Raw genomic sequence first — 25,266 nt, forward strand, 5'->3', positions numbered from 1 at the left:
ACCGCGAGTTGTACGTTGAATTATGGGTATCAAATAAAATTTAATTCTCCCTCTACAATCATGAGGGGCCTTCGGTCCCATCCTCCTCCTCTCGTGAGTGCTCAGTACTTTGATGTGTCGTGCTGACTAATCAACATCCCTGCACTCAGCAGCCAATCAGACCGTTCCAATAATAGAAAAAATAGAGACAGTACATTATAGATGCTCACCAGAGGCTACAGCACCACTGCAGAAACGCGGGCCAGTTCCCTCTCCGCTGCAGGTAGTTCGGAGACCACAATTACCACATGCTGCCCACCCTTCCTCATCATACTGGACGAACCGAACGCCCTACCCATGGTCAGGGTTCACTCGCCACCCTAGTTACCCCAGAAAGAAATTAAACTCTCTCTCGGTAGCACGGGATTGGGTCTGGGGTAGAGTAGGTTTGTGCATGTGACGGGTGCTTATCTAGGTGGAGTTGGTGGATAAGCTTTTATGCCAATGATGGCATCTGAGGTTTTCAGGCTCCAGGGGAGTGGTTAGAGGACTGACGAGCATCCCCGTTCGTCTCTGGGCCAGTTTCGTTGTTGTCCCATATTCTACCAGGGAAGCTGTACTCTAATAGCTGGCAACGAGTAGGTCCAATTTGCTTCGGGATTTCGAGACTTTAGGCTCTTTGGCTGGTGTTAAGTCCCCTTTCTTCCAGTAGAATCCACTGATAATGCTGAACTACCCGGCCAATGATCTCTCGACTGAAAAAAATGCAAACTGCACGCGCAGCCACAATCAACCGGCTAATTGCACACGTGAAGCTCTACATGCTCATACGGTACTGTAGGCTTACAAATAACACCGCAGCAGTGTTAGCGCTGACCGTGGGGGCCAGGGCAGTACTCTATCAAAAAAAACTCTAAACCTACGCGAAGGCGCAGTCTGTACTCTCGCAGCGAGAGCTTTTAAGTGCGGAATCCAGAGTGCAGCCCTAGCTGTAATATGCAAGTCAATAAACCCAGGGCTATTATAAGCTTATCCTACATACATAGTTACATCAAAAAGGAAAACCCAAACGATCAAACAAACCCTTTTTTCCCGAAAACTCCGTTGAAGCTAAAAACAAAAAAAATATCATGAACTACCAGCTATCTCAAGCCACAAGAGCAACACTCTTCCCCGCCTCCATCATCCCCTCAGGTGGTGGTAGATCCTCCTATTGGATAATATTAGCAAACCCTGACTTCGCCTACCAGTCGAAAGAGGGGGAAGACAAACCGGCTCAAAGATAACCTCAATCATGAGCGAGCAGCTAGGACAGACAGCGACATTCTCGCCGTCGCGCAGGTCATCGATCGAGATCTCGAAGCGGTCGCCGCACGGGCACGGGTAGTGGTAGATCTGCATTGCTGGGTCAAAGGTCATATCCTCGATCTCGATCTGGTCGTATATAGACTCTGCCATGGTGGTTGTGTGTTGTGTGTTGTTAGGATGATGAGAGAGAGAGCTGTCTGTCTGGTGGGGTTCAAACATAAAAAAAAATTGTTTAAAGAGGCGTGCCACTGGTAGTGACTAAGGACAGGGAGCTACCTCGGCTTACTAACGCGAAGAGGTAAGGTGTTGCGGGCAGCGGAAGGACGCCGAAGACAGAAACAAGCAAGTGCTAACCGGGTTGACTGGCAGCTGAGGTCGCTCACTGCAACTTGGAATTCGGAATCTCACTCGAAGCCTGCACAGTGCAGTGCAGCGTGGGATCTCAGCCTCATTCGTGATGTTTATTGCAGCTAGGGTACATTCTCTAGAGTAATTGGCTAGCCGGCTGGGCATGCGAGTGAAGCTTTTTTATCTTACTCTATTTTCTTTTGGGCGTCCATTTAATTTAGAAATATGAGACAGCTGCATGCCATGCTAGCTTGTGCTTATACGATATAATAGCTCTTACTGGCGTCCCACTCACTCACCTCCGGCCGCTCATTCACTTCTTCTCTCACTCTCTCACTCTCTCACTCTCTCGCTCTCTCACTCTCTCACTCTCTCACTCACTCACTCACTCACTCACTCACTCACTCTCTCACTCCCTACAATATAAACCCCCAGGGCGCCTCCCTGCTCCCTCTCACGCTCCCTCCTTCGACTCCATCCCCTCACGCACAATGTCCGGCTACACCAACCCCCCACCCATGGACGCCACCTCGCCCACCTCCGACGACGAGGAACCAACAGGCACGAGCTCCTCTGCGCGCTGGAACATCGGTCCAGCGGCCACAAACGCAGACTGCACAAGCTTCTTCAACACCTGCTGCGGCGCAATCTTTATCTGCTGTGGAGAGTACTTGGCGATCTTTACGGGGTGCTTTGAGTGCTGTGAGAGCTGCTGTGTGGAGTGTTTGAAGTGCGGGTGTAATTCGTAGATGTAGAGGAGGGTAGGAGGGTATGTTGATCCTTTGGTGGTAGTTGGGGAGCGTAGTGAGGGGTGAGGAGGGAGGGTGTGTTAATTGTGTTGGGGCGATAGGCATAGACGGGTACGCACATATTATTACGGTAGTTGGCAGCTACAGCTACAGTAGTATGTACAGCTACTTCATTTCAATTCACCATACGGAACCTCTCATTTCATTACCATCATTACCGTCGTTACTATCATCACTATCATATACATATCACACATCCTCCCCAAGCAACGAACACATGACACGACACAATACGACACGCGCGCAATTTTTTTTTTTCACGACAGATATGCACCTGTTCTCCAAGCCACTCTGCACTTTTTGCTAAAAGGGGTGGAGGTGGGCTGTGGATCAATGTCAGGGTTAGGGGTAGGGTCTGTGGGACCGGCCGGTCTGTGCCACATTCCGCATCCTAGACAGAGCATGCGATTGTGAGGCGTGGAATTGGTGAGGCGCAGGAACGAGAACAGCTGCGGATAAGGAAAGAGCGGGAGAGGGGAAAGGGAAGGGAGTGGGGGGTTGGATTGGATGCCGGCGTTGGGCGTTGGGCATGGGTTTTTTTTTTTGATACTTTGTTTTGTTTGTATATATCGAGAGGGATCAATGGATTGCAATGGGAATATCATTAGGAATTGCTACTACAGGGGCTGGTTCAATTGGGGGCTTGTGAAGATTGGATTGATTTTGGAAACGGAGATTAGGGGCGTGGGATTCGTGGATTGGTACGTAGACCCTTGCGGGGATCGAGCGGTGGAGGGGGTTGTGGGCTGCGAGTGAGAGGTTGTGATTCAACTGGTTGAGTCGGTTCTTGTGATGCCGGTGCCAATGCTGCAGAGTATCACAACGTCAAGAAATGCGCATGCACGGGAATGTTCAAGTGGTCTTGTGGTTATATCTAATTCTAATCTGTAGTCAAGACCACCTATCAGTTCTGTCCTGTCCACCAGTTGGTTATGCTGTCGTTGGTACTCTACTCTACTGCGCATGCAGTAAAGTAATCTAATCATCGCACATCCAGCTGCCAGTCAGTCCTCATCTCCCCACTACCAGTGCGTTCTCTAAATCCCAATCATACCCTCGATGCTCCGCCAGCCCTCCCAATTGATTATAACTCCGGCCACAACATCTGCCATCGGGGACCCTGAGCTCCTGCTGCCTAGCCGCCTCCGTCTCGTCCAATCGGCGACCAGCAACTGACCAGCCAATCAGGATGCACGCTCTTTAGCGCGGCATTGCGGGGTACCTCGTGTCCCCGCACCTCTACTCTAACCTTCCTACTACAGCGACACAGGGTAGGGGCAGGGTTGGTTAAGGGTTTGTTTTGTCTCGTCCCCAGCTCATCAAGAGAAGCTGGGTGCAAGACAAAGGATTCACAGCAGATGGGATTTGGGGCGAGATATGGAATAGTAGATTTAAGGATACCGACATTTAGCTGGCGTCCTCTTTTGTTTATCTCGCAAACAATTCTTATGGCATAGCAGTTACAAGACAAAAAATCCTCAATGGCAATATCAAAAAACGCTCATCGATTGGTAATATTAAAAACACGAACTCGTCCTTCTGGCAGAGTAACAGCTACGAGAACCCGCACCACAGTACCATGCATAGCAAGATGCAGATTATCACAAGAGCGCCATAATCCCTGCGCTCTCCCACGAATTTCACTGGGAGGAATGACGGATGGGAGAAAGAGAGAAAAAAGGAACCAACATTGTATCGCGCAGCAGAGCAATGTCAAGTTCCATATCTGGCAATGACGTAGTCGAGGAGGCGGTAATATTGTGATTCTTACTTTGGTGCCCTTGGGTTCCCCGGGTATGTGGCTTGTTATTTCTTTCGAGTTTTTAACGGTAGGTAGAGGTAGGTATGGTATGGTAGGGTCCAAATATCGACACACATATCACACGCAAAAACCGCAGTGTAGAAGGGAGCAAGAAGAGAAGACAAAGAAATATTGGACAAAAAAGAGCGAGAAAAAAAAATGAAAAACCCGTTAAATTTTTTTAGAGAAAAAAAACCCCCGCAATTACCCAAAGAAGAAGAGTGCGCAAGAAATCTATGATGTCTTCTCGGCAATCTTCTTCTCGACGTTCTTCCGCCTCTCCTCGCGGGAGATCTTGCGGAGACGGTACTTGTTGGACTCGCCCTTCCAGTAGTCCTTGCCCTTGGAGTCCTTGTTGTCGGGGTCCTCGAGGTTGGGGTTCTCGCGGATCTTGGCGTGGGCCTCCTGGTACATCTCCTCAAGACCATCGGCTGTGGATGTATAACGTTAGTGCGGTTGTTGGGACATAAACCTACCCTGAAGAATGGGTGGGGGGAGTTTCGAACTGCATTCTGGGGGTAAACCATACCTTCAATACCGTCATCCAAGTACTGCTGGAACTGGGACTTGTAGCGCTCCTCATCATCGTCGGCAAGAGTCTCCATGTACTCAGCAACGTGACCGCCAAAGATGTACTTCCTCAGCACCTCAGCCTCCAACTCCTTAGTCTCAATGTCGAATCCAGGGAACCTGGACTCTGAGTGGGGGATGTGGATTCCACCATCGCTGGCACCCTTCATGGCACCGAAAACACGGGCACCAGTGGAGGTCCTCTTAAGACCGACATCGAGAACGGCCTTGAAGGGGCGGCGGCCCTCCTCAGACTCCTCGGTGAGCTTGTACTCACCGTCGGCCTCGGCAACACCCTCGAATTCCTCGTTCAGGCCGAGCTTGGTGAGAGTACGGCGGGCGAGAAGGAGACCGGTAGCGTAGGCGGCGGCCCAGTTGGTGAGACCGTGCTTGATGCCGTAGCGGGGGAGCTCGTGCGAGTAGGCGGCGGCGAGGACCTTGTCACCGACAATCTCAGAGGAGATGATCTGCATGATGATCTATATTCCCGACAAAAATTCCCCCACAATCAGCTCTCCTGTTTCCTGTATCTCGAATTTCTGATCTGGAATCTCGGGAAAAAAACGTACGTCCTTGTTGGTGAAGCGGACAACGAGCCTGTACTTGGGCGCATTGTACTTGTTCTTCGCCTGGGTGATCAACCTCTTACGGGCATAGTAATCGGTCTTTCCCTCACGTCTACGACGGTACTTGGTCTGGTAGCGTGAGTAGTACGCACGGTTCTTGACGACCTTGGTGAACGGCTATTTTTCCCCATCAAAAATCCCATAATTAGCGAATTGATCCCAGAAGCTCCAAATTCCTTCGATGATGATGACGTTAGAGCTTACCATTTTGAATACTGTCGATTGAGGATGGGGCGGTGGGGTTTGGTTGTTGAAGGTATTCTCTTTTTTTTTTGTGAGTATCGCGGCCTGCCCCAGCAGCTGGTTGAGGTCTGATTTGTGTGGGTGGGCTCAGTAAGATTGCCCTAATCAGTTCGCCCTAAGCCAGGTGACTGCTCATGTGGCTAGTGGTGTGGCTAGTGGTGTGGCAGTGACAGTGGGGCGAGGCGGCGGGGATCCGGCAATGCGCGCTTTGTCATGGTGACCTTCCTTGGCCGTGTTACTCATCCGCGCGGGAGGGGCTCTCATTTGTCTGCAACCATCATCTCTCCTCTCTTCCCCTCTCCATCCCTCCATCCCTCAATCCTTTGTTCCCCCCCCTTCCTTCCCCATGATACTGCGATAATAGCAGCACATCACCACTCATTCCTTCCCCCCCCTTCCCCTCCCTCCCCCCGCAAGCAAACAACCAAACACCACAGCAGTTCTTGGCCCCTCATGTTCGCTCGGACCCAGGTCACGTCCAGCACCCCGTTCCAGTCCGAGTCTCTCTTCAAAACAACCGACCTGAAGGGGAAAAAAAAAAAAAAAATCTACATTCTCACCTGTTTTCGCGCGCGCCCAACCGCGCCGCTACATGAGAGAGACCGTCCGTAATTGGGGCTGATCTGTGACCGGGGTCCGAGCCGAAAAACATGTCCGGTTCCGAAGGTGCTGGTGTTTGTGCTGTTTGTGTGGTTTGTGGGTAGGTTTTTTTTTTGTATGTATGGACTTGATGTGGGCGGAGTGCGGTCGGGCGGGGGAGAGGATGTATAATCCATTGTTTGTGGTGGTGGGTATTAACCGGTGGTGATAATGACTTTTGGCTTTCCTTCATCCGGTGTTTCTTGTTTTCATTTTCTTGCTGGTTTTTTTCCTTGTTTTTTGATAGAGGTATCAGAGGGAATGATGACTGTTATTTTTCTCCTCTTTTTCTCACTTATCACTATCACCTCCCCACGTCCCCCATGCTGTCCCAACACACTCGACGGGCTGTATGGGGTTGCTCATTCACTTGAGCACCAGGGGAGAGAATATCGCGACATTTTATGCATAGTTCCGGCGCTTCCTTTTCAATGGGGTCAGATCGGTGGGAAATATTCACTTGTCCTACATATCAATGATATCATATCACGTTTTTTGTATCATTTCCTTTCTTCTTGTTTAGAATGTTCATGTTATTATCAAAGCCGCATTGTGCCGTGCCTACATGTATTTGTGTGATAACATCCAAGGAACATAGAGTGGTGGGTGGAAGGCGGAAAGAATAATATGAAAAGGAAAACATTGAGGATGAGAACAGGACCGAATCCCCTCCAGAAACAGAGTTAAAAATCGCTATCTTAAAAAGAGACCTTCTACCCTTCACCCACCACATCACAACCCACCAATATCCTTAACTACGCCAGTCCAGTCCAGTCCGTCAGTCCGTCAATCTAAAACCCTTCTCTTTCTCCTCCATAGCATGCAGTTCCGACGGACCCCACAATCAAGAAAGAAAAATACAACCCGAAGTAAAGGAACACCAGAATAAGCAAACAAGCGGAGGGGATAAATCTAGGAAGTTTTAGACGCGCACCGCACCGCGTCTTCAACTCAAAAGAAAGAAATAATAAAAAAAAGAAAAGTAATATTAACCAAATTAGCTGCAGCTCACTTGACTAGCTCTCAGTTGGCACAGGAGGGCGCGGCCGTCCCTTGTACTGCTCCTCGAACCGCTTTCCCTCCGTCGAACTCAGCATACTCGGTGTCTTCTGCACTACTACGAACCCGTCAGCACTTGGAGGCTTAGGGGCAGCCCTTGCCGGCGGTTCCTCGGTACCACTGGCACTGTTTTCATTCCCGTTGCTGTCGTGGGTCGGGATTGGGGGTCTTGCCTTCCTGGATTTGGGGCTGGTAGAGCTTGGGGGAACACTGCCGGGGAACTGCTGTGAGAGCCTGTTCTTCTTCTCTTCAAGGAGAGCCTCAGCGCGACGAATAGACTCCTCGAGGAGCTTCAGCTCCGAGGACTGGAAGGTGACGGATTGCTTCCTGTTGACGAACGTTAGAGATCGGCGTTCAGGGGTAGCGGTGTGAAACATTGGGGGGGGGGGGGGGGGCAAAGTACTTTTGCTCAACGGTGGAGGCGAGCTTGTCAAGGCTATCATCGATCAAGAACGCGTCGTTCAGCTGCTCTGAGAAGGACCGCGCGATTGTCCTATTCCAGTGGTGTTAGAAATGAGGTTCTCGGAGGGGATATGTTTCTGTGGAGGGAAACGTACGAGGTTGGCCTGTAGGTGAACCTGGTGGAGCTCTGTTCTTCTGTTCCGGACATGATGGTAAATTATTTGATGATGGGTTTGTAAAATAGCTAGTCGTGATAATGTCAATTGGGAGAATGAAGAGGGACAGATGAGGTTTTATCTATCCGGCTCGATGCTTCGTGTAGATGGTGACTTGTAGCCTTGCGACGGAAACGTAACCGAATCGATTGCTTGCTTGCTTAACTGCTGCACCCCGCCGTGTTCGTTTGTTCTAAAACTTTCGGGTATGTGCGGGAAAGGAACAAGAGAGCTGCAAACGATCGATGAGAAGGGTGAGTGAGCAAGTGGGGAATCGATAGGAGGAGGGGGAAAGAGAAGGAAGAGAAGAAGGCAAGTGGAAAGGATTCGAAGGAAGACAGACAGACAGACAGACAGACAGACAGACAGACCCCAAGAGGAAGAGCGCGTCCGTGGGTCACTGTATATAATATTCTACTCTACTTCAGCTAGTCCATCCGTGACACTGACTGATAACCACACCCAAAACTCCCAAAACTAGGTACTCGTAGCATATCTAGAAAGGCAGTCTACAATTTTTTTTTTCTACGGCACTTGACCCTGGGTGGAAATTGATCAGTGGATCAACCCACGCGTGAGCGTTGGTGATGGACCCTGAGGCACTGGATGCCCCATGGCCGGTGGTGCTGGCATGTCCCTTCTTTGCCCTACCCAGGAAGGGACAACAACCCCTCCTCCCTCTTGGAGGAATGGGAGAAAAAAGTAAAAAAAGGGGCAAGGTACCAATTCATTCAAAACTCAGGGTCAGTAGGATATATACCTCGGCGGGCTTGACCAGTACCTTCTCGCATAGCACCGGTAACTACATGGCAATAATAATGCTATTATTCACTTACCTATGAGGGGTTTCTCCGCTACCATACCTCTGGTTAGTACGGTTCCTGCGCTCGGACACTATGGCGAAATGATCAGCACGAGTAATTTGGCTTTTTCTTCGTGGTGCGCAATATCCGGTCTCTTCCCCTGTGTGGTTTCCCGAGTGTGTCACGGAAAACTCGAATCAGATTGTTGTATGAGATCTGTAGAGCAAGGCATCTCTTTTTTTGTTTTGTTTTGTTATGATGTTTGTGGTGGTGGTGTAACTATTGGTTGGGGTCAGTTCTCGCGACATGACTGGACGATTTGAGGTTGTGGTGGTCCTGGTGTCTTATCAACCAGGGACTTATCTTAAGCTCGTCTCCCATCCCTGCCAGGGGTTGTAACGGGTGTCACGAGTGAGCGTTCGTGATCCGCTGACTTTGCACGGTACGACTCGTGTACATACAGTCCTATCATGACGATATTGTACCTACATCGTCATAAACTCTGCGTACAGTCACAAATCAGCGCGTGAGCTTGACCTGATCGTGCGAAGGCAGTCCATAAATCATGGGATGGGAGACCTGGTTCTCCGAGATGAGGCTCTTAGGGTATACTTTATGTGGAATATACCCTACACAGAATTATTACAGGGTCATTTCCACCTCAAACACCAATACCGCCAGTGCGGTTAGACCATAATAAATAGAGCTTGATAAATCCCAAACCAACCTTTCAGAGGTTTAAGATTCATGCGAAGGCCGCGTCCGGTCAGGGTTAGGGCTAGCACCAGCTGTACCCGAGTTCTTCGTTCGGCGCACGTTCGCCTGGTCCGTGATCGAAGTAATACAGTGTCAACTACATGTAGAGTATGTAGATAGATATATGCTTGCGGGGGAGGGGATAATTGTGGATAGTGGGGTCACGTCAGGAACGAAGCCTCAGTGGACCAGCTAGACCAGAGTTAGGACAGATGAAAACAACCAACAGCTACCCTGACACCGAGTGACGTTACTTCCTGACCAATAACTATGGCTGACGATAAGGAATGAAGCACTGTACTACAGTGCATAGCTAATGGGGCTTACGGCAGTAACACCACCACGCGTTTAAACCAAACATTTGGGGAAATGATGGGACCACACGTGGCAGGGAATGGCCTCGCAACTCCAAACACCTATCCGCCGCGGGTATAGTACAATCATGTAGCCTATCGGCAGCAAATCCCAAGAAGACTTATTTCAAACCCACGGCTTTGGTCCAATGCAGGGGTGTAGTCGAAGGCTTAGCTAGTAATCCGGGAATCTTTACTGCCGTTGGAAGAGTGTTCGGCATGACGACTGAGCTGAGAACCTAGTTAGACCTTCTGTAGATCATGCTGCTTAGACATGTTTTGCATGCGGTTGATCAAGGTATGAGTCGTGTGTATGAAAGGCTGAAGTCACTCCAAGTTTTTCTGAGGTAAACGATGTATACGAACGCACATGATGACCTGATGTAACTTAACAAGGCGTTGTCTCTGCGCCGTATTTCCTTTTCTCTTGGCTTCTTGAGCAAGTCATTCTCCCATCCTATTCACACTAAAGTATCAGTTGAGCACGCCTATGATTCAAATAGACTTCAATGTCAAAATTAAATCTGCGAAGGTTTGACTATCTACTCGTCTTTTGGGGTTTAGTAGTTTATTCACAAGGTGTAGCCACCTACTTAGGTATATATTTACGGCATGTCACCGCAGGGTTAGAGGGTCAAAAGCGGCGTTAATCTACCTATAACGCCATAAAAAGGTAGAATAGATTTGGATTGGCTATAGCTGATAGGCGTATGTCAATCACAAGCCCTCATCACATGTAATTAGGTATACAAATCACACGCTGTCACTCGATATATAGGTACTCGCACCTACTCCAAAGGATTCTTTGTGCAGCATCAGACAGGCGATATCATTGTTCAAGTAATCGAAAACAGGCAGTCAAGAATAAGTATTCCGAATGATCAGCATGCTCACCGAAACCATCCACCATCCCACAGTCACACTGATACCATTGGGCCATTCCTAGTCTCGAGAAAATGAAATAATATGGAAGCAATGTTCCCTTAGAGAGGCGGTTCCATTGCTGGGAAAGAAGGTTGTGAGAATTTAGTGGCGATGTAAACATCGGATATTGAGGAGGCAAGGCCGACATATTGTGTGTAGCAGCACTAAACTCTGATGGTATTAGAACATAACCTTTAGCTAATTAGACCATGACGGGGTTGGAACTTGATTTAAGTTGAAGGACCGATGATTCCAAGTGGTTATAATAGCGAGGCGAGGGGTGAGGGTTGCATTTTAGGGGGAAGAGGAAATCCCCCTTGCATGTGAGTCAAGTTTCAATATATATACTGCTTTTAAAAGACTGCACTGCACGCTAGCCTAGCGGGCGGGGGTCCACTGCCAGTTTACCTTCAACTTCTCCCTTTCCCGGATCTTTTCATCATCCATCAATCCTATCAATTCGCAGTAGGAGACACAGCCGCACTTCAACCGTAAATATCCACATCACCACCGAAACATGTTGCTTACTGAAGTAGAGCATCAATATTGCCTAGACACTCTCCGCCAATAGATTGGCTTATACTGCTAGTGAACGATGGACTGACCCAGAGTCTGTAACCTCAGGCTCTTTGACATGTGTGGTAGTGTATGAACATACTTATGTCAATACACTCACAACTCTAACTAACTCGTAGAATATTTATGAGTGGGGAATTATCGTAGCTGAAAAGGCTGACAGATAGATTTAACGCTAGATACATCAAACTCCATGGAACGTCTCTACGTTCTACACAGCCTTCCATTCACCTCAGCCCAGAGTTCACTCCCAACCGCCGTCCTCGCATAAAAGACACCGCGAGGATCTACTTCCTTTTTTATACGCAACAATCTCTCATACGAGGCTCCATAGTACTCTTTTAACCAGTCCGGGTCATATGCATTTGCCTAGTGGAGAATCAAAGGTCATCAGCATCAGCACTCCACATGGAAGAAGGAGAATTTCATTACGGACCTCATTTACATAAGTTCCTGACCCTGGCGACACCTCTTTAAAAGCCGCGTCAACATTTGCGATCAGATCCAAACCCTCCCAGAAATCGCTATCCGTCTCGTTACCCAGCCAAAAGCGATTATACAGCGGCAGCAACAACCCCGTTTTCCAAATGGGGTTCACTGATGTCTCCTCTAGCACTCCTCCAAACTGTCCGGGCGCTACAAGGTGACCAATTATACCTAATCCAGCCTCTGTGGTTAAACGGAAGGCTTGTGTTACCGCCGTATGGTTAGTTACTACGTGGTTATGAAGAATGAGACGAGAACTTGTGAACATATTTAGGCCAGCGGCTTCACCGTCGAAGAGGGAATTGTAGCCAGAGAGAAATGTGGGATAGGTGGTTATATTTGCGGTGTATGGTACGCCGAGGGCATCGAAAGAGGTGAATAGTGGAGAAAGGATTTCAGTAAGTTCGGACGTCGTCTTTCCCGTTGCTAGGAGTGGCTTTAGGAGGAATGAATTCGCATTAACTTCGTAGTAACCGTATATACCGGCTTCGGCGTATTGTGGTGCGAAGGAGTGGAAAATATTAATGCCTTCCCAAAAGATTTCTGGTGTAGTCTGATCGTAATGGAGCTCTATTACAGCACCAGAGACCATTGGAGTAGGGAAGGTTTTGACGGTGACAGAAATCACAACACCCCAGGACGAACCACCACCACCACGTAACGCCCAGAAGAGATCAGAATTGTTGTGGGCGTCGGCAGTTTTATACAGACCGTCTGCAGTTACCAGCTTGAATTGAAGGACATTGTCTACGGCCATTCCGTGGAGAGGGGACAGAGGACCGTGACCACCGCCTTGGATATAGCCTCCGGAGAAACCAACGCCCTAAGAGAAATTAGTAGTGTGGGCAGATACTACGAAGGGTGTAATCATACAGCGCATTCACCCCCAACAATGACCTTCCCAACCGCATCCAGGGCGTTATAGATACTGGCTGTTTGCCAACCAGACCCGAGAGTTACTGCGCTACCATTATAGGTTGTAGAGGGGTCAGAGTAGGAATCAATGATCCCGATTTCCTTGAAATGGTGAGTCCAGATACTAAGGGAGCCTGCACCAGTTGACTTCCCCATGAAATCATGGCTATATAACATGTCAACGCAGGTCTTCTCAAACATTTCAAGCCTATGAACAATTACAACCTACCCTGTATTCTTAATAACCCTATCATCAAGCGGAAATCTTAGCTTCGATTGAGATCAATTGACTGTCGGATCCCATTTGCACTCACAGTCTAACATTATTTAACCTCGCAAAGTTCACTCCAGCCTGCACATCCTCTACAGTCGTCGCATTAATCACATACTCTGGATATGTCCCTAGGGAACATCTCTCATCCGGATTCGTGGTCGGTAAGCAGGTTATATTCGTCCAGAAGTCCCAAAGTACCCCTACTGGATGATTGAACCTGACCACCGGGTGGAGACCCTTCGAGTTAACAATATGACACTTTGATGAGTTGCAGGGAAATACGTACGATGAATCCTGCTCTCCCCAATTTGCTGCTACAAGCTCACATTTAACGGGGTCATAGGTAGAAGTATTTTTAAACTTCTTATGACACGACGCAGCCGGTGGAATGGCGGCGATCAACCGGCCGGAGACGGTACTGTTTAGGGAGTCCCACTTTGCTCGCGATGGCCAAGAGGGCGTATTTGGGTAGGATTTACAGGTGGAGGCGGCAGAGGCGGCAGAGGCGGTTGCAATTCCGGTGAGTGCTAGAATAGAGAGAAGGTGTAGCATTGTGCGGTGAATGGGGGGCCAACGAACTTTCGAATGGGAGGAGACACGGGGTAGTTATTATACAGATCTGGGTACTAAGGAGTATGACGGTTACTTGAGCTGCTGTTAGATCGGGACGTAAGTTCTTGATCTCAGGGCTTCAATTCGAGGTGCTCCACAGTAGGGTTTGCGATGCATGCATCTCATAGAAGATTTGTGCGCGGAGGTGCAGCAAAGATCACTGCATATGAATAATCACTTAAATGCGGCGCATCACGACAGTTTTCGTCAGTAGAAACTTGATTAGTTATTGGATTTTCGGTTTTCGGGAGTTGTGTGTGGTTCACACAAATCCGCCGATAGGGCACATATGCCTAGCACCTGCATCGAATACATTCTAAATTCTCGGTTATTCGTAATCCGGTTCGTGAAAAATTCAGCCTGCTTAAAGTTCTGCATTAATCCAGGACAAAGCACACTGCATCTTTACTCTAAATATCTGCAGGCGGGCGGCATTGAGTAAGCTGATGATCATCGGTGCCATGTGTAGAGAATGCAAATATGCACGGACATGGATGAATAAATAAGAGTTGGCAGAGTTGGCCGTCAAAACGAATGTCAATCAATAAAAGAGGATTACAGTCGTTCACAGGGTTTTGGCGAACACGGGGTTTTGTCGAACAGGGGTTAAGACCAATAAGAATCAGTATGTATTGAATTCGCCAAAACCCCGTGTTCGCCAAAACCCTGTCCTAATACCAAGCCACGAGTGATGACCGGTGATCTACCTTTCGCTGGAAACGATATGACGACGCTCTGAAACAGATACGAGTGATTCGTGATGATCTCAATCATTTTAGTGTGGTAATTGCCAGCCACTAATGCCGGAGGGTAGTCAGACTGTGAATTCAGTGCCGAGCTGGACAAATTTCACAAATCATACCAGGAAGTACTTGCTGATATTCGCTCGAAGTAAAATGAGGTTGATAGATGGAGGCGTTCGGCGTGCCTTTCATTATGAGTGTTTTTCAGCTTAAGGCAGTTGAGGCCTTTCCCCGCCTTAAGTACAGTACATATACGTATCACAAAAAATAATTTACGTCTAAGGGATAATGCATATGTATGTGGTATCTATCGTGGGTGTATCACAATACGTATGATGGGCTACTAGGATACGTACATGTAGCTACATACATGTATTATATAATTGTACGTAATAGATGGGCCAAGACAGCCAATATATATGCTAAAAACATTGCGGACCAAAGTTCTGATAGAATTAACAAGTATTGTTAAGTACATATATGTATGTAGTACGAGGTCTCTTGAACCACACACTATATTCTGACAGGTCTTTGTTGAACGTGATAATATAAGTGGAGAAGAGTGAATCGAAAGCATGCAGCACAAGCTGTTAGGGCCCGTTTGGGAGCTGGCCTCAGTAGAAAACAACGTTTTAATCACCCTCCGTTAGTGGGTGGGATACGGATAAATTTCGAAACGGAGTTTAAGCGAAAAAGTAGGTCCAAGTTGCTTATTGGAAACCTCCGTTTTCATGGAGTTAGCGTTATTTTCGGGGCCCGCAAAATGGGTCGCCAAACACAACTCGTTTTCTCAGAACGGAGTTTCCGCCAGAACGGAGTTTTAAGCCCCCATAACTCCGTTTTGGACGGCTCCCAAACGGGGCCTTAGTTTGTTTATAGCCTCTAATATTCTAACTCTTTATCACGAGTGTAGTACATGGTTCTAATTAATTAGGCGCTTTATCTAATATAAGCTCGTTCCTAGAACCACTCAATTTCCGAGTATACGGACGAATGTAGTACGTACTTGGAATTCAATAGTGGTAACTGTTACACATATGTAGCTACATTATATGGAAATGCTCACGAGGCCAGCTGTAATCAGGCTCATGTTAATTATCCGTCGCACACCCCAGACCGATGTACTGCATCTTCCACATCTTCCACTACCCTTCGATCCCCTATCGATACAAACCTTGCATCCAATATATACATAGTTATTCATCACACTAAGAAAAAGGAGCTCGAGATACGTACTAGTAAGTAGTGAGAGTTCAATATATACATGTATCTTTAGATGTTTCTTATATTGCGCATTTAGTTAACTATAAAGTCTAGGTAATTCTGGTCTACTGTGCTATAGTGCTGAGGAAAACCTTTGATCAAGGTCTTTTTAACTCTTCGGAACTTTTAATTCCCAAGATGTCTGAGAGTTATACTGCCGATATCACTGTGGAGAAAGGATGGACCTGGAATGACATGGATGTGATATCCCTCAAAAGGGACCTCCTCCGGATGAGAAAAGTCTTCGACAACGCTATTGAGAGCCTGGATATCTCCATCCCCGTCATCGACTACAAGGAGCGCGAGGGGCTCTTAGATCTCTGTGTCCACATCCAATCATGGCCATCGATACTTGAGACCGTAACTAAGGCCGGCGAGAGCCAAAACTTGAAAATATGGGAGAGAAGATACAATTATACTTTGCCTACGGCTGATTTGAATAAGGCGTATAGGATGACAAGATCATCGGCAGACGCGCTGATGCAGAAGATATTACTGGATTTGGATGTATACTCCAAATCAAATCGTCCAACTCACGATCATCTGGATTTACTTATGGCATGTTTTGGACCGGGCAAGGGGATAGAACACTATTCTTCCTATATGTGGACGTGGTGGGTAAATAATCCGGTATCTTAGTTGCTCTCGTTGCTACGGGTGGTGCCGGCGGGGGTCGTTCAAGCTGGCGCATGCATGCAAATATATGCGTCCGTACGTACGTACCAGCGCTGCAGCTGCAGATGACTTTGTCTCTGAGTCTGTCTGAGTGGATAATGGAGGTGTTTTATTCCAAAGAGGGTTTTCCTTGAGCTACTTGAGGTCATCCTATAGCTCTAGGATTTATGCAAGGCTTTTAATTTTTTATAGATTGTATTATAGTTAGAGACGTTTGATCATGAATTGCATGATATGAACTTTAACTGCATGCGAGGAATGCGCAAATAAAACAGCTATTATGCCATTATTTTGTGCTGGAAGGAAATTCCTATGTACTGAAGACTCTATTTAATTCGGGCGTCTAGTTAGCCTTCAATCTTCTTATCCAAATTCTGTACGACGATATGTGATCAATTTTACACACTGATCCATGATCAATAATACACAAAGTTCAAACCTTTCGTCATCTTAGATGCCTAGAACCCTGTAACGGCAGATCCCGCAACCCCGAAGCCTCGCCGCCAAGCCTAGCGACAGAGCTTCACATTTCCAACCCCATCCAGTTCAAAATACCACACGCACCAATGATCCGAACTACATTCCGCAGGCTTATGCTGCGACAGCAGCCTCGAATCATCGCAAACCCCTCTCAATGCTTCATCATCCCAGTACGTACCCCCGGTATCGTTGCCGCCAAACGGACATTCTCGCAAACACAGGCTGTCGCATACAATAAGGGTGGCTTCTCCCTCGACGACTACCACAAGGTCTCAGAGGGTACACTCGAAGGTATCCTCGAGAGTGTTGAAGCGGTTGCAGAGAAACGGACAGATGTGGATGTTGAGTACAGCGTTTGTTCTCCCTCTGCTCCTCCGAAAAACTTAGCTAACAAACTTGACGTACTAGGCCGGGGTCCTTACTATTACAGTGCCGCAGGGAACATATGTGATCAATAAACAGCCCCCGAACCGGCAGATATGGATCTCATCGCCTATTACGGGCCCTAATAGATTCGACTGGGACCCGATAAACTATGTGTGGGTGTCATCGAGGGATAAGGCCACGCTGGGTGGGGTGCTGAAGAAAGAGATTGGCATCGAGTTCTCTATCTCAATGCCGCTAGGATACTTGTAGGTATACATTGAAAACGGGGGGCCTGCTTTACTGTAATTTGTTGTAACTACATACTCAGCTACGTTTGCTATCGAGGAATGAACACAGCTTTAGTTCCCAGGGGATAGATTTTTGTCTTTGTGTGATTACTGCCAGTACGTGTAGTTAATCAGAAAAAGAACCTCAGCTATATGCTTACAAACTCTGGAGATTGGCAATTGGGTAACCCTACACACTATAATTCGACCCGAGTTTCATTTCCGATGGGTGTATTGTAATGCACACCGGAGGCCCGGAGAAGACGTTGTACAACTATTAACAAGCGATAGAGATCCAGAAAACTCCAGCCCCAGTCGTGTCACATAAGAGGATATGGACTATATTTCACAGCGCACTCCCCACTCCTTGCACTGCTTCTCATCACTTCTTCTCAATACAGCTTCAGAAAATTCCTAACATCTTCACCGCCAAGTTCATTGATATCCCCCATCACACTCAATGTTTGCTAGGCTTCTTCATGAATTGCTCCTACAACAAGTCAAAAAGTCTCCTCCCCCCTAAAGCGCAGCTCACTTTCTTGCTGCCTATACGACATCACAAGAGTTATGTTCTACGAAGCCATTCGCCACCCCATGAGACTATCGAATAAGCATAATCCCGTCTCATGGAAACAGTTACGCCCCGATATATTTTAGGATGGTTAAAGTTGACCGATTGGAAATATAGTGAATAAAAAGTAGTGATCTTTTTTCTCCCGGTGTGTTTTGCGATGAGCAGGACGCAGTGGTTGTGAAGATAGTCGCAAGTACAACTCGGCGCCCCACCATGTTCATCCTCCCCAAAGCTGATCTGAGAAGAAAATTAAGGATGATGGACCCATGGGTGTTTGTTTACAGCGGATAATCGATATTCATGGCTAGCTCCGACAGAGACTAGCTTCACGTTATCTCAAATCACGAAATCATGGCCCCCATACATAACCGCGCTTTCGGTTCCCGATTATGCACCGTTATTATTAAGGTTCCACCCTGTACCCACAGTCAAGCCTTTACCCGTCATGAATCATGACTTCAAGGGAGGCAAATTGCGATTTTCCTGGCTTATCGAGGGATCTGGTTTGGTTTGCTTGACCACAAAAGCTTATCATCTGGATGTTATTCCCGAAGAGGGCTCCTCGGCCGCGGATACCCCAGATCCGCGGATACCCCAGATCCAGATTGCATCATCAGAGAGTCACTCGTTAAACCGCGAAAGCACGTGCAAATTTATAAATGACGCCTCTGAGAATATCTAGAGAATATAGCTACTGGGAGTCTGTGGAGGTCAACCCGCAACCTTATTCACCCCGTCTTCAGTGTGATCTGGAATCGCGACATGGCCGCAACCTGGCACCGCATAGGCGAAGCAGCAAAGAAATCACTCTCTCGCATTTCTCCTCCGCCGGACTTGAGTCAACCGGATATGGATCATTTTTACACGCATCCGATAGAATTCCTAAAATCGATATCCGAAGGCGCTCAATTTTGCTCGATGGTTTTCTCTCTGGCAAAAATACTCATATCACAGTACGATCCCTCGAAATTGGCCTCCGGTGTCATATTCAATGCTTCGCAAGATTATCAAGACGCGGTCTCTTCGCTCCTTAAGAGAGGTGTGAAGAGGTTTTTGTGCGATTTTAAAGAAGGACATATCTACTTTAGAAGTCTTTTGGTGATAGATCATGTTTTAACGGGCGCAAGGTAGCGATAAAAATCCCCACTCCCCCCCGGATGCCTCTATTGGTCAGATGGTTTATACTCTGGTAATCTAATCAAGCATGTGGTGTTGCTGGTAGTATTTTAAAACCCGAGCCTACACCTAGCATCTGGTCCTCTTATGAAATCAAACCAGTCAAGGTCCAAGATCCATTTCCTTTCCAAGGAGGCTGTACGGTAGAATGGATACCGCGATTCTTACCAATTACAGAAGATAAATCGACGGATCCAGACTTCCAGGCGGTGAAGTGGCAAATCGAAAATCACAAATTTCCCGAGAGGGCTGGCCCTTCTTTTGTCGGTATCACGGTGGTGGATATTGGCTTCTCGTCGGCGCTTGCTATTAGGGTAGTCCTCGTAGTCTCTGATGAGATTTTCGATATATTGTGTATGGATCCGGAGAAACCAATCCTTACGGCCAAAGGTTATATTGGTGACGTGGGAACACACAGCGAGGAAGCGAACAGGCGATTATTCGATGGTTTGGGCTTGACAGAGATCTTTGAAAGAGATGAAAGAGTCTACTCTTTATGTAGGATGCCTCGACCTATTCACTATAGCGTGGAAAAACCATTAGCACATGGTTCCAATATCAGCAGAACGGGAGCCAATGAAAGAGGGAGCGTTGGGATATTTATGAGACCTACCTCAGACGCTGGATTCGGGTATTGTTTAACCGCAGGCCATATTGCGATCAATTCAGAGGATAAAAATGACCAGTCGGGTTCAAAAATCCAAACTCTAAGTGGCTTGGACATCCTTCGGTGGTATGCGGTTGTGTCTAGCGAAAGCAAAAATGTTACAACCGAATGCCCTGAAGATAAAGAAAAGGTTATAGATTCCTGGAATAGAACAGTGAAAAAGAAAGAGTTTGGAGACATTGGGAGTGTCGCTGCATATGGAGTTGGTACGGATCCCGGTGGTTGGGTGGAGGATTGGGCACTGGTAAAGATGAACGATGGCTGGACAGGCACAAACGGCTCTTGGTGTGAACTTGATTCGTACGGAATCGCTAAAGTTCTCAATATGAAGACAGGCTCTAAGGTAAAAGAAGGATTGGGGCCAAACACATGTGTGAAAGGGGGTGAAATAGTTGCTAAAGATGGAGCATCAACAGGAATAAGAGGAGGAATAGTGAATGGTACATGCTTTTATATGTATCAACGCGGAGAAAGGTTTTTGAGGGGCGCCCCGAATTCTACACGTCCAGACAGCTTTTCTCCGCCAGCAAAGCTCGAACTCATCTTGCCGATCGGCGATAAACCATTCTGTGCCGGCGGAGACTCTGGAGCCGCTGTTTTTCGCGTTGTGCAAGAGCGGCTAAGTTGGTGCGGTATGCTGGTCGGAATTGGCAATTTGGAGGGCGCAATGAATATACCTGGCGGTGCAGGATTGATGGTACCGCAAGCTGTGGTGTTGAAACAGATGAAAGATAAGACCGGAATCGATTGGGTAGTGTCCGATCGAGGGGGAAAGATATTGAATTGAGGGTTCTCTTTATGGAGCACAAAAGTTGTAAAGCATGATACATTGCATATATATCTTACCCAGGGGCATCTGAGTCCAAGTCAATTTTTGCTGCTTAGTTCAGGCGCTTGTTTTATCACGGAATACGAAACGAACTACTACGCATGTACACTGTACACACATACTAAGCCCGTACAAATAGTACATGCACGCTTGGAAATCAAGGGCAAAAGAATATTTTCAGAGGCTACAATATCAAGTTTAGATGCTAGTCTTGGAAGAGTGGAGATCAATAATCCCTGGGATGTCATGAAGAAACGAGCTAGCCGGGCTCACAGTCTTATTCTGGGGAGGGGTCCAAGATTAGCCCTCCTAGAAAGGTACATAGAAGATGACTTGAGGAGCTGTGGGGCAGGCGTGTAAATTTCGGCGTTTCTTAAAGTATCAACCAATGAATCTATATATAAACTGGAGGATCTACTACCATAACAGTGCTAATGTCTCTGTAGGCTAAAGGTGGCATTTTCTCTAGTTCGTATACAAAAGGGATTTATTTGAAATTGACACACTCGTCTCTTATCGGTCGACTAGTACGTGTGATAAGAAAAAGGCGATTAGATAACTCGAGTGATATCTCATGAATTCTTGCGGCTCATTTAAACTAAACCTTTTATAATTAAAACTGGGTTAGACTGTAGTATCCGATGTGGTGTAACGGTTAGCATCGCTCGCTTTCACCGAGCAGATCGGGGTTCGATTCCCCGCATCGGAGTCATACAAATATTTTTTTTCAAACTACATTTTAAAACAAGTCATAGTTTACCAAGTTAGATACTTGTATTGATGATGATTCTAATCCGAGGATAGGAGACTCGAGAGCCTCTACCTCTTAATCTAAGCTCGCCACCTATTGTACTTTAACTAAAGTACCTGCAACTTGTTCACTTTGCTTAGCGCCTCTCTCAGCCTCATTGCCAAGTCTCGCTTTGTCATTACAATTCAGGTACCCAACTCAGGCTGTGCTTCAGTGTATAAGAGCACCGGCTTCCCGTCTTTTCTGACACCAACCTTGCTGGGAAATAAAGCACCCATAATCATGGCAGAAGCCATAGGTCTTGCATCAAGTATCATTGTAGTTATCTAAATTACCGGAGCCTTGGTTTCTCTTGGTTATAATTACTTAGGAGGGGTTAAAGACGCATCGAACGAACTCCGAAAGCTCGTGGATGAGTTACATTCCCTCGCCCAAGTTCTTTTCGTCTTACAGGATCATGCTCGTGGCGACGGGTTGCTTCGATCCGCGGCACTGCAGAGACTTAATGACCAAAATGGACCGCTTTCGGGGTGTGCGTTGGAACTAAAAACACTTCAGAGGAAGTTGGAACCTAAACCGGGGCTGCGGGGAATGGTGAAGTATCTTTTGTGGCCACTCAAGGAGAAAGAAACCCTTAAATATATCGATAGTATAGAACGGTATAAGAGCTTGTTCAATCTAGCGTTGACAACTGATTATTTGTTAGTTAAATCTTATCCCGATGGGTTTATAATTTATATGTTTCGCTGATAGGCATGTGTATGTTAGTGCCTTATCAAGAACTATTGACGGATGCGTCCGAGATACGAATTAGATGATCCACGAGCTCCGGAACGAATCATCGGTACTGACTTCTCAGATAGATAGTAGGTTGGCTGGTAGGTACATTCCCGTCGAAGATATAGGGGAATAATCTCTAATTCGTTGGCTGATTCTTAGCGGAAAAGCGAAACAAGATACTTAATTGGTTATATTTCGGAAACTTCGCCCAAAAGCATGTCGAAATTAGTGGAAGGAGACAAAAACACACGACGGGTTGGATTTTTGGAACAGCAGAATTCAAGAACTGGTTGAAAGATCAGCCTGATTATTTGATGCTTTGGGGCTATGGAATTCGTATGTTCGAGTCATTAGTGTTTTCATTAGCTTCGGGTCAAAGTAGAACTAACCACAAATACGTTGAGTAGCTGGAGCAGGAAAAACATTTATAAGGTATTGATGAATTTCTCATATCTTCAATCCGGTCAAAATCTATCAGGGGAGATATTATTAGACTGTAAAGTGATCAACGGCCTCTAGTGGTCAGTGGGTAGTGTGCGGTTAGGTTTGTAATTTATATCTACCAAGGCGTACTTCTGCCCCCTCTAGACGCTATTGAGTTCATTATCTTTCACTAGATTTAAGCGGATTTTGGTTCCTAGTTGTTTAAGAAGCCTAGTTTAATGACATTTATCCACAGCTCTTCGATAATCGACTACCTGACAACCCAGAAATCAGGTAAAAAGTACGGGGTAGCATATATATATTTCGACTACGTCGAGAGAGACCAGCAGAGACCAACTGACGTTCTCCGCAGCCTTGTTAGACAACTCGCCCGTCAAATGGATCACTTACCGGAAACACTCGAACAGCTGTATGATACCTATTACCCCAAACAGGATAATCCAAGCTTCGAGGAAGTATATTCAGCATTTGTCGAAGTTTCTAGTAGCTTTAGACGAACATTCTTAGTCTTTGATGCATTGGACGAATGCGATCAGAAGTATCAGAGGAAGGGCCTCTTGCCTTTATTTCACAGGCTCAAAGGGGATGGACTCGGTCTATTCATAACAAGTCGGCCATATCCAGAAGATATTCAAATTTCTTTTGAAAATGCTGTAAAGCTGGAAATTTTAGCCCAAGTAGAAGATATCGGAGTGTATATCCGGCAGAAGATCGAAGACAATCCACGTGCGAGGCGCCTGGTGCGGAAAGGGGGATGTGAAGACAAGATAATCTCTGAGCTTACAGATTGCGCCAAGGGGGTGTAAGTACATATATCATAGATGTGACAATGATCACATTTCCTCAACTGACCTTTTTTTTTTTTTTCCCCTGTCTAAATCGTTAATTGTAGCCTCCGCTGACCTTGAACCTATGAAAGGTTTCTCCTTGTACGCTTCCATATCGAGCACATATGCCAGCAGACAACCTTGAAGCAGATTCTGTCCGAACTTTCGAATCTCAATAGCGCATCATCTGGGGAGAGGCCATTGGACCCTACTTATGACCGAGTCATGGATCGAATCCGCAAACAACCGAGAGTTTGCAATCAACTAGCTATGAAAATCCTTTCATGGCTTGTGAAGGCTAGAAGAACTCTTACAATCAATGAACTGCAAGAGGCTGTATCCGTAGAGTTAGATCAGGACTACACCGACGAGACCGATTTACCGGACGTGTCAACATTACTTGATGTATGCGCCAGTCTAGTTATAATTGACCAGAACAGTAAAACTCTTGGATTGGCTCATTACACTGTTCAAGAGTACCTGTTGCGGAATCGCATCATCCTTGACAATGAAGCTGAACATCTTTTGACAGTGGGATGTCTTACGTTCTTATCGCTTGGTGTTAACTACCACAATATATCTATGGGATTGGTCCAATACGCAGCATACTACCTGGGTTCTCACCTAAAAAATTGCGAAAAAAGCTCGACAGTGGATATCCTACTTGTTTTTCTTAAGAAGCTAAAAGCACTTCGGTATAGGCCGAACATATCGATTGATAGAGATACTGCAAGTATAGTAGATTTAGTCTGTACGAGAGATAGCACACCACTGCAGTCAGCATGTATATTAGGCAAATTCCGCCTTTTAGAAGAGGTCCCCAGTACTATATCGGTTATCGGATTCAAAGCACTACTCGCTGCATCATCCGCTGGTCATGAGGAGATTATTGATCTTCTGACTGCAAACGGTGCTGATATCCCGTTTCGAATCTCCAACGGAACGAATGTACTTCACATAGCAGTAAGGCAATATAGTGCTATTTACAACGAAATGGTGAAACTTCTCCGTTCGTTGGTTGGCCTAGTAATAAGGAGAGGGTATATCGAGTTAGTCTTTGTCATACTTAAACATTCTCCAGATATCTTATATCGCGATGCCCTTAACTTTCCCCCGGTTCACTATATGGTCATCATGGGGAACCTGGAGGCTGTTTTGTTGTTACTTGAGGAGGGCTGGGATGTTGATTTTAAAGGGCCTGAAGGGCGTACCGCGCTTCATTTTGCAGCGTCTATTGGTTCTAGCGAGATGGTCGAACTCTTGCTCCAGAAAGGTGCAAGTCTATCACTCTACGACGATGATGAGGATACCCCGCTGGATAAGGCAATAAGGTCAAATTGTCAGGAAGTGATCATTCAAATGATCAATAGCGGCGCGGATGTCACGACTATCAATGCAAATGGACGGAGCTCTCTTGATCTAGCAATATCAGAGGGTTCTAGTGAGATTGTTCGCCTGTTAACCGAGAAGAATGCGATCCCATCAACATGAGACTCATTTGGGCATACACCTCTTCGCGTAGCAATGGGGGGAAGGTAATTCTACAATAATTTCTCTGTTGATTGAATGGGGAGCTAATATCCCAATCAAAGGCTGGAATGGGGCAAAGTTACGGATGAGAAATCTATTGGAATGTTTGCTTCAGCAACGGGAGTGGTGCGGGTCTTGGGCAGGGAGGGAAACCTGAACTATGATTTTGAGTACTA

At 46.7% G+C, this 25,266-nt stretch overlaps 11 protein-coding genes across 11 annotated transcripts; 7 read left to right on the forward strand and 4 right to left on the reverse strand.

Annotated features, from left to right (window-relative positions):
• Positions 1-1,126: 1,126 nt before the first annotated feature.
• H6S33_002818 (uncharacterized protein) lies at positions 1,127-1,437 on the reverse strand (the record flags this gene model as incomplete). The annotated part of the gene is made up of 2 exons (XM_044834196.1): positions 1,127-1,189; positions 1,252-1,437. 2 exons carry the CDS (start codon positions 1,435-1,437, stop codon positions 1,127-1,129), a joined length of 249 nt encoding a protein of 82 aa, XP_044692979.1.
• Positions 1,438-2,126: 689 nt separating this feature from the next.
• Positions 2,127-2,384, forward strand: H6S33_002819 (uncharacterized protein; the record flags this gene model as incomplete). The annotated part of the gene is made up of 1 exon (XM_044834198.1): positions 2,127-2,384. The coding sequence occupies one exon, from the start codon at positions 2,127-2,129 to the stop codon at positions 2,382-2,384; it is 258 nt and encodes an 85-aa protein (XP_044692980.1).
• A 2,095-nt stretch (positions 2,385-4,479) lies between these two features.
• Positions 4,480-5,648, reverse strand: H6S33_002820 (uncharacterized protein; the record flags this gene model as incomplete). Its single annotated transcript, XM_044834199.1, has 4 exons — positions 4,480-4,676; positions 4,775-5,294; positions 5,385-5,558; positions 5,646-5,648. 4 exons carry the CDS (start codon positions 5,646-5,648, stop codon positions 4,480-4,482), a joined length of 894 nt encoding a protein of 297 aa, XP_044692981.1.
• A 1,691-nt stretch (positions 5,649-7,339) lies between these two features.
• On the reverse strand, positions 7,340-7,992 carry H6S33_002821 (uncharacterized protein; the record flags this gene model as incomplete). Its single annotated transcript, XM_044834200.1, has 3 exons — positions 7,340-7,709; positions 7,786-7,875; positions 7,940-7,992. 3 exons carry the CDS (start codon positions 7,990-7,992, stop codon positions 7,340-7,342), a joined length of 513 nt encoding a protein of 170 aa, XP_044692982.1.
• A 3,623-nt stretch (positions 7,993-11,615) lies between these two features.
• Positions 11,616-13,638, reverse strand: H6S33_002822 (uncharacterized protein; the record flags this gene model as incomplete). The annotated part of the gene is made up of 5 exons (XM_044834201.1): positions 11,616-11,780; positions 11,848-12,720; positions 12,771-12,978; positions 13,042-13,059; positions 13,127-13,638. 5 exons carry the CDS (start codon positions 13,636-13,638, stop codon positions 11,616-11,618), a joined length of 1,776 nt encoding a protein of 591 aa, XP_044692983.1.
• A 1,796-nt stretch (positions 13,639-15,434) lies between these two features.
• On the forward strand, positions 15,435-15,802 carry H6S33_002823 (uncharacterized protein; the record flags this gene model as incomplete). Its single annotated transcript, XM_044834202.1, has 3 exons — positions 15,435-15,439; positions 15,516-15,679; positions 15,759-15,802. 3 exons carry the CDS (start codon positions 15,435-15,437, stop codon positions 15,800-15,802), a joined length of 213 nt encoding a protein of 70 aa, XP_044692984.1.
• Positions 15,803-15,842: 40 nt separating this feature from the next.
• Positions 15,843-16,343, forward strand: H6S33_002824 (uncharacterized protein; the record flags this gene model as incomplete). The annotated part of the gene is made up of 1 exon (XM_044834203.1): positions 15,843-16,343. The coding sequence occupies one exon, from the start codon at positions 15,843-15,845 to the stop codon at positions 16,341-16,343; it is 501 nt and encodes a 166-aa protein (XP_044692985.1).
• A 602-nt stretch (positions 16,344-16,945) lies between these two features.
• Positions 16,946-17,495, forward strand: H6S33_002825 (uncharacterized protein; the record flags this gene model as incomplete). Its single annotated transcript, XM_044834204.1, has 3 exons — positions 16,946-17,029; positions 17,099-17,212; positions 17,268-17,495. 3 exons carry the CDS (start codon positions 16,946-16,948, stop codon positions 17,493-17,495), a joined length of 426 nt encoding a protein of 141 aa, XP_044692986.1.
• A 1,036-nt stretch (positions 17,496-18,531) lies between these two features.
• Positions 18,532-18,768, forward strand: H6S33_002826 (uncharacterized protein; the record flags this gene model as incomplete). The annotated part of the gene is made up of 1 exon (XM_044834205.1): positions 18,532-18,768. The coding sequence occupies one exon, from the start codon at positions 18,532-18,534 to the stop codon at positions 18,766-18,768; it is 237 nt and encodes a 78-aa protein (XP_044692987.1).
• Positions 18,769-18,848: 80 nt separating this feature from the next.
• H6S33_002827 (uncharacterized protein) lies at positions 18,849-20,716 on the forward strand (the record flags this gene model as incomplete). Its single annotated transcript, XM_044834206.1, has 6 exons — positions 18,849-19,213; positions 19,309-19,369; positions 19,469-20,173; positions 20,265-20,272; positions 20,346-20,369; positions 20,443-20,716. 6 exons carry the CDS (start codon positions 18,849-18,851, stop codon positions 20,714-20,716), a joined length of 1,437 nt encoding a protein of 478 aa, XP_044692988.1.
• A 1,075-nt stretch (positions 20,717-21,791) lies between these two features.
• Positions 21,792-25,051, forward strand: H6S33_002828 (uncharacterized protein; the record flags this gene model as incomplete). Its single annotated transcript, XM_044834207.1, has 11 exons — positions 21,792-21,807; positions 21,880-22,210; positions 22,278-22,305; positions 22,373-22,387; positions 22,457-22,625; positions 22,697-22,721; positions 22,969-23,013; positions 23,086-23,142; positions 23,520-23,535; positions 23,653-23,662; positions 24,093-25,051. 11 exons carry the CDS (start codon positions 21,792-21,794, stop codon positions 25,049-25,051), a joined length of 1,671 nt encoding a protein of 556 aa, XP_044692989.1.
• Between the last annotated feature and the right edge of the window lie 215 nt (positions 25,052-25,266).

Source organism: Morchella sextelata (assembly GCF_020137385.1).
Source record: "Morchella sextelata strain SCLS chromosome Unknown scls_13, whole genome shotgun sequence".
Lineage (NCBI taxonomy): Eukaryota > Fungi > Ascomycota > Pezizomycetes > Pezizales > Morchellaceae > Morchella > Morchella sextelata.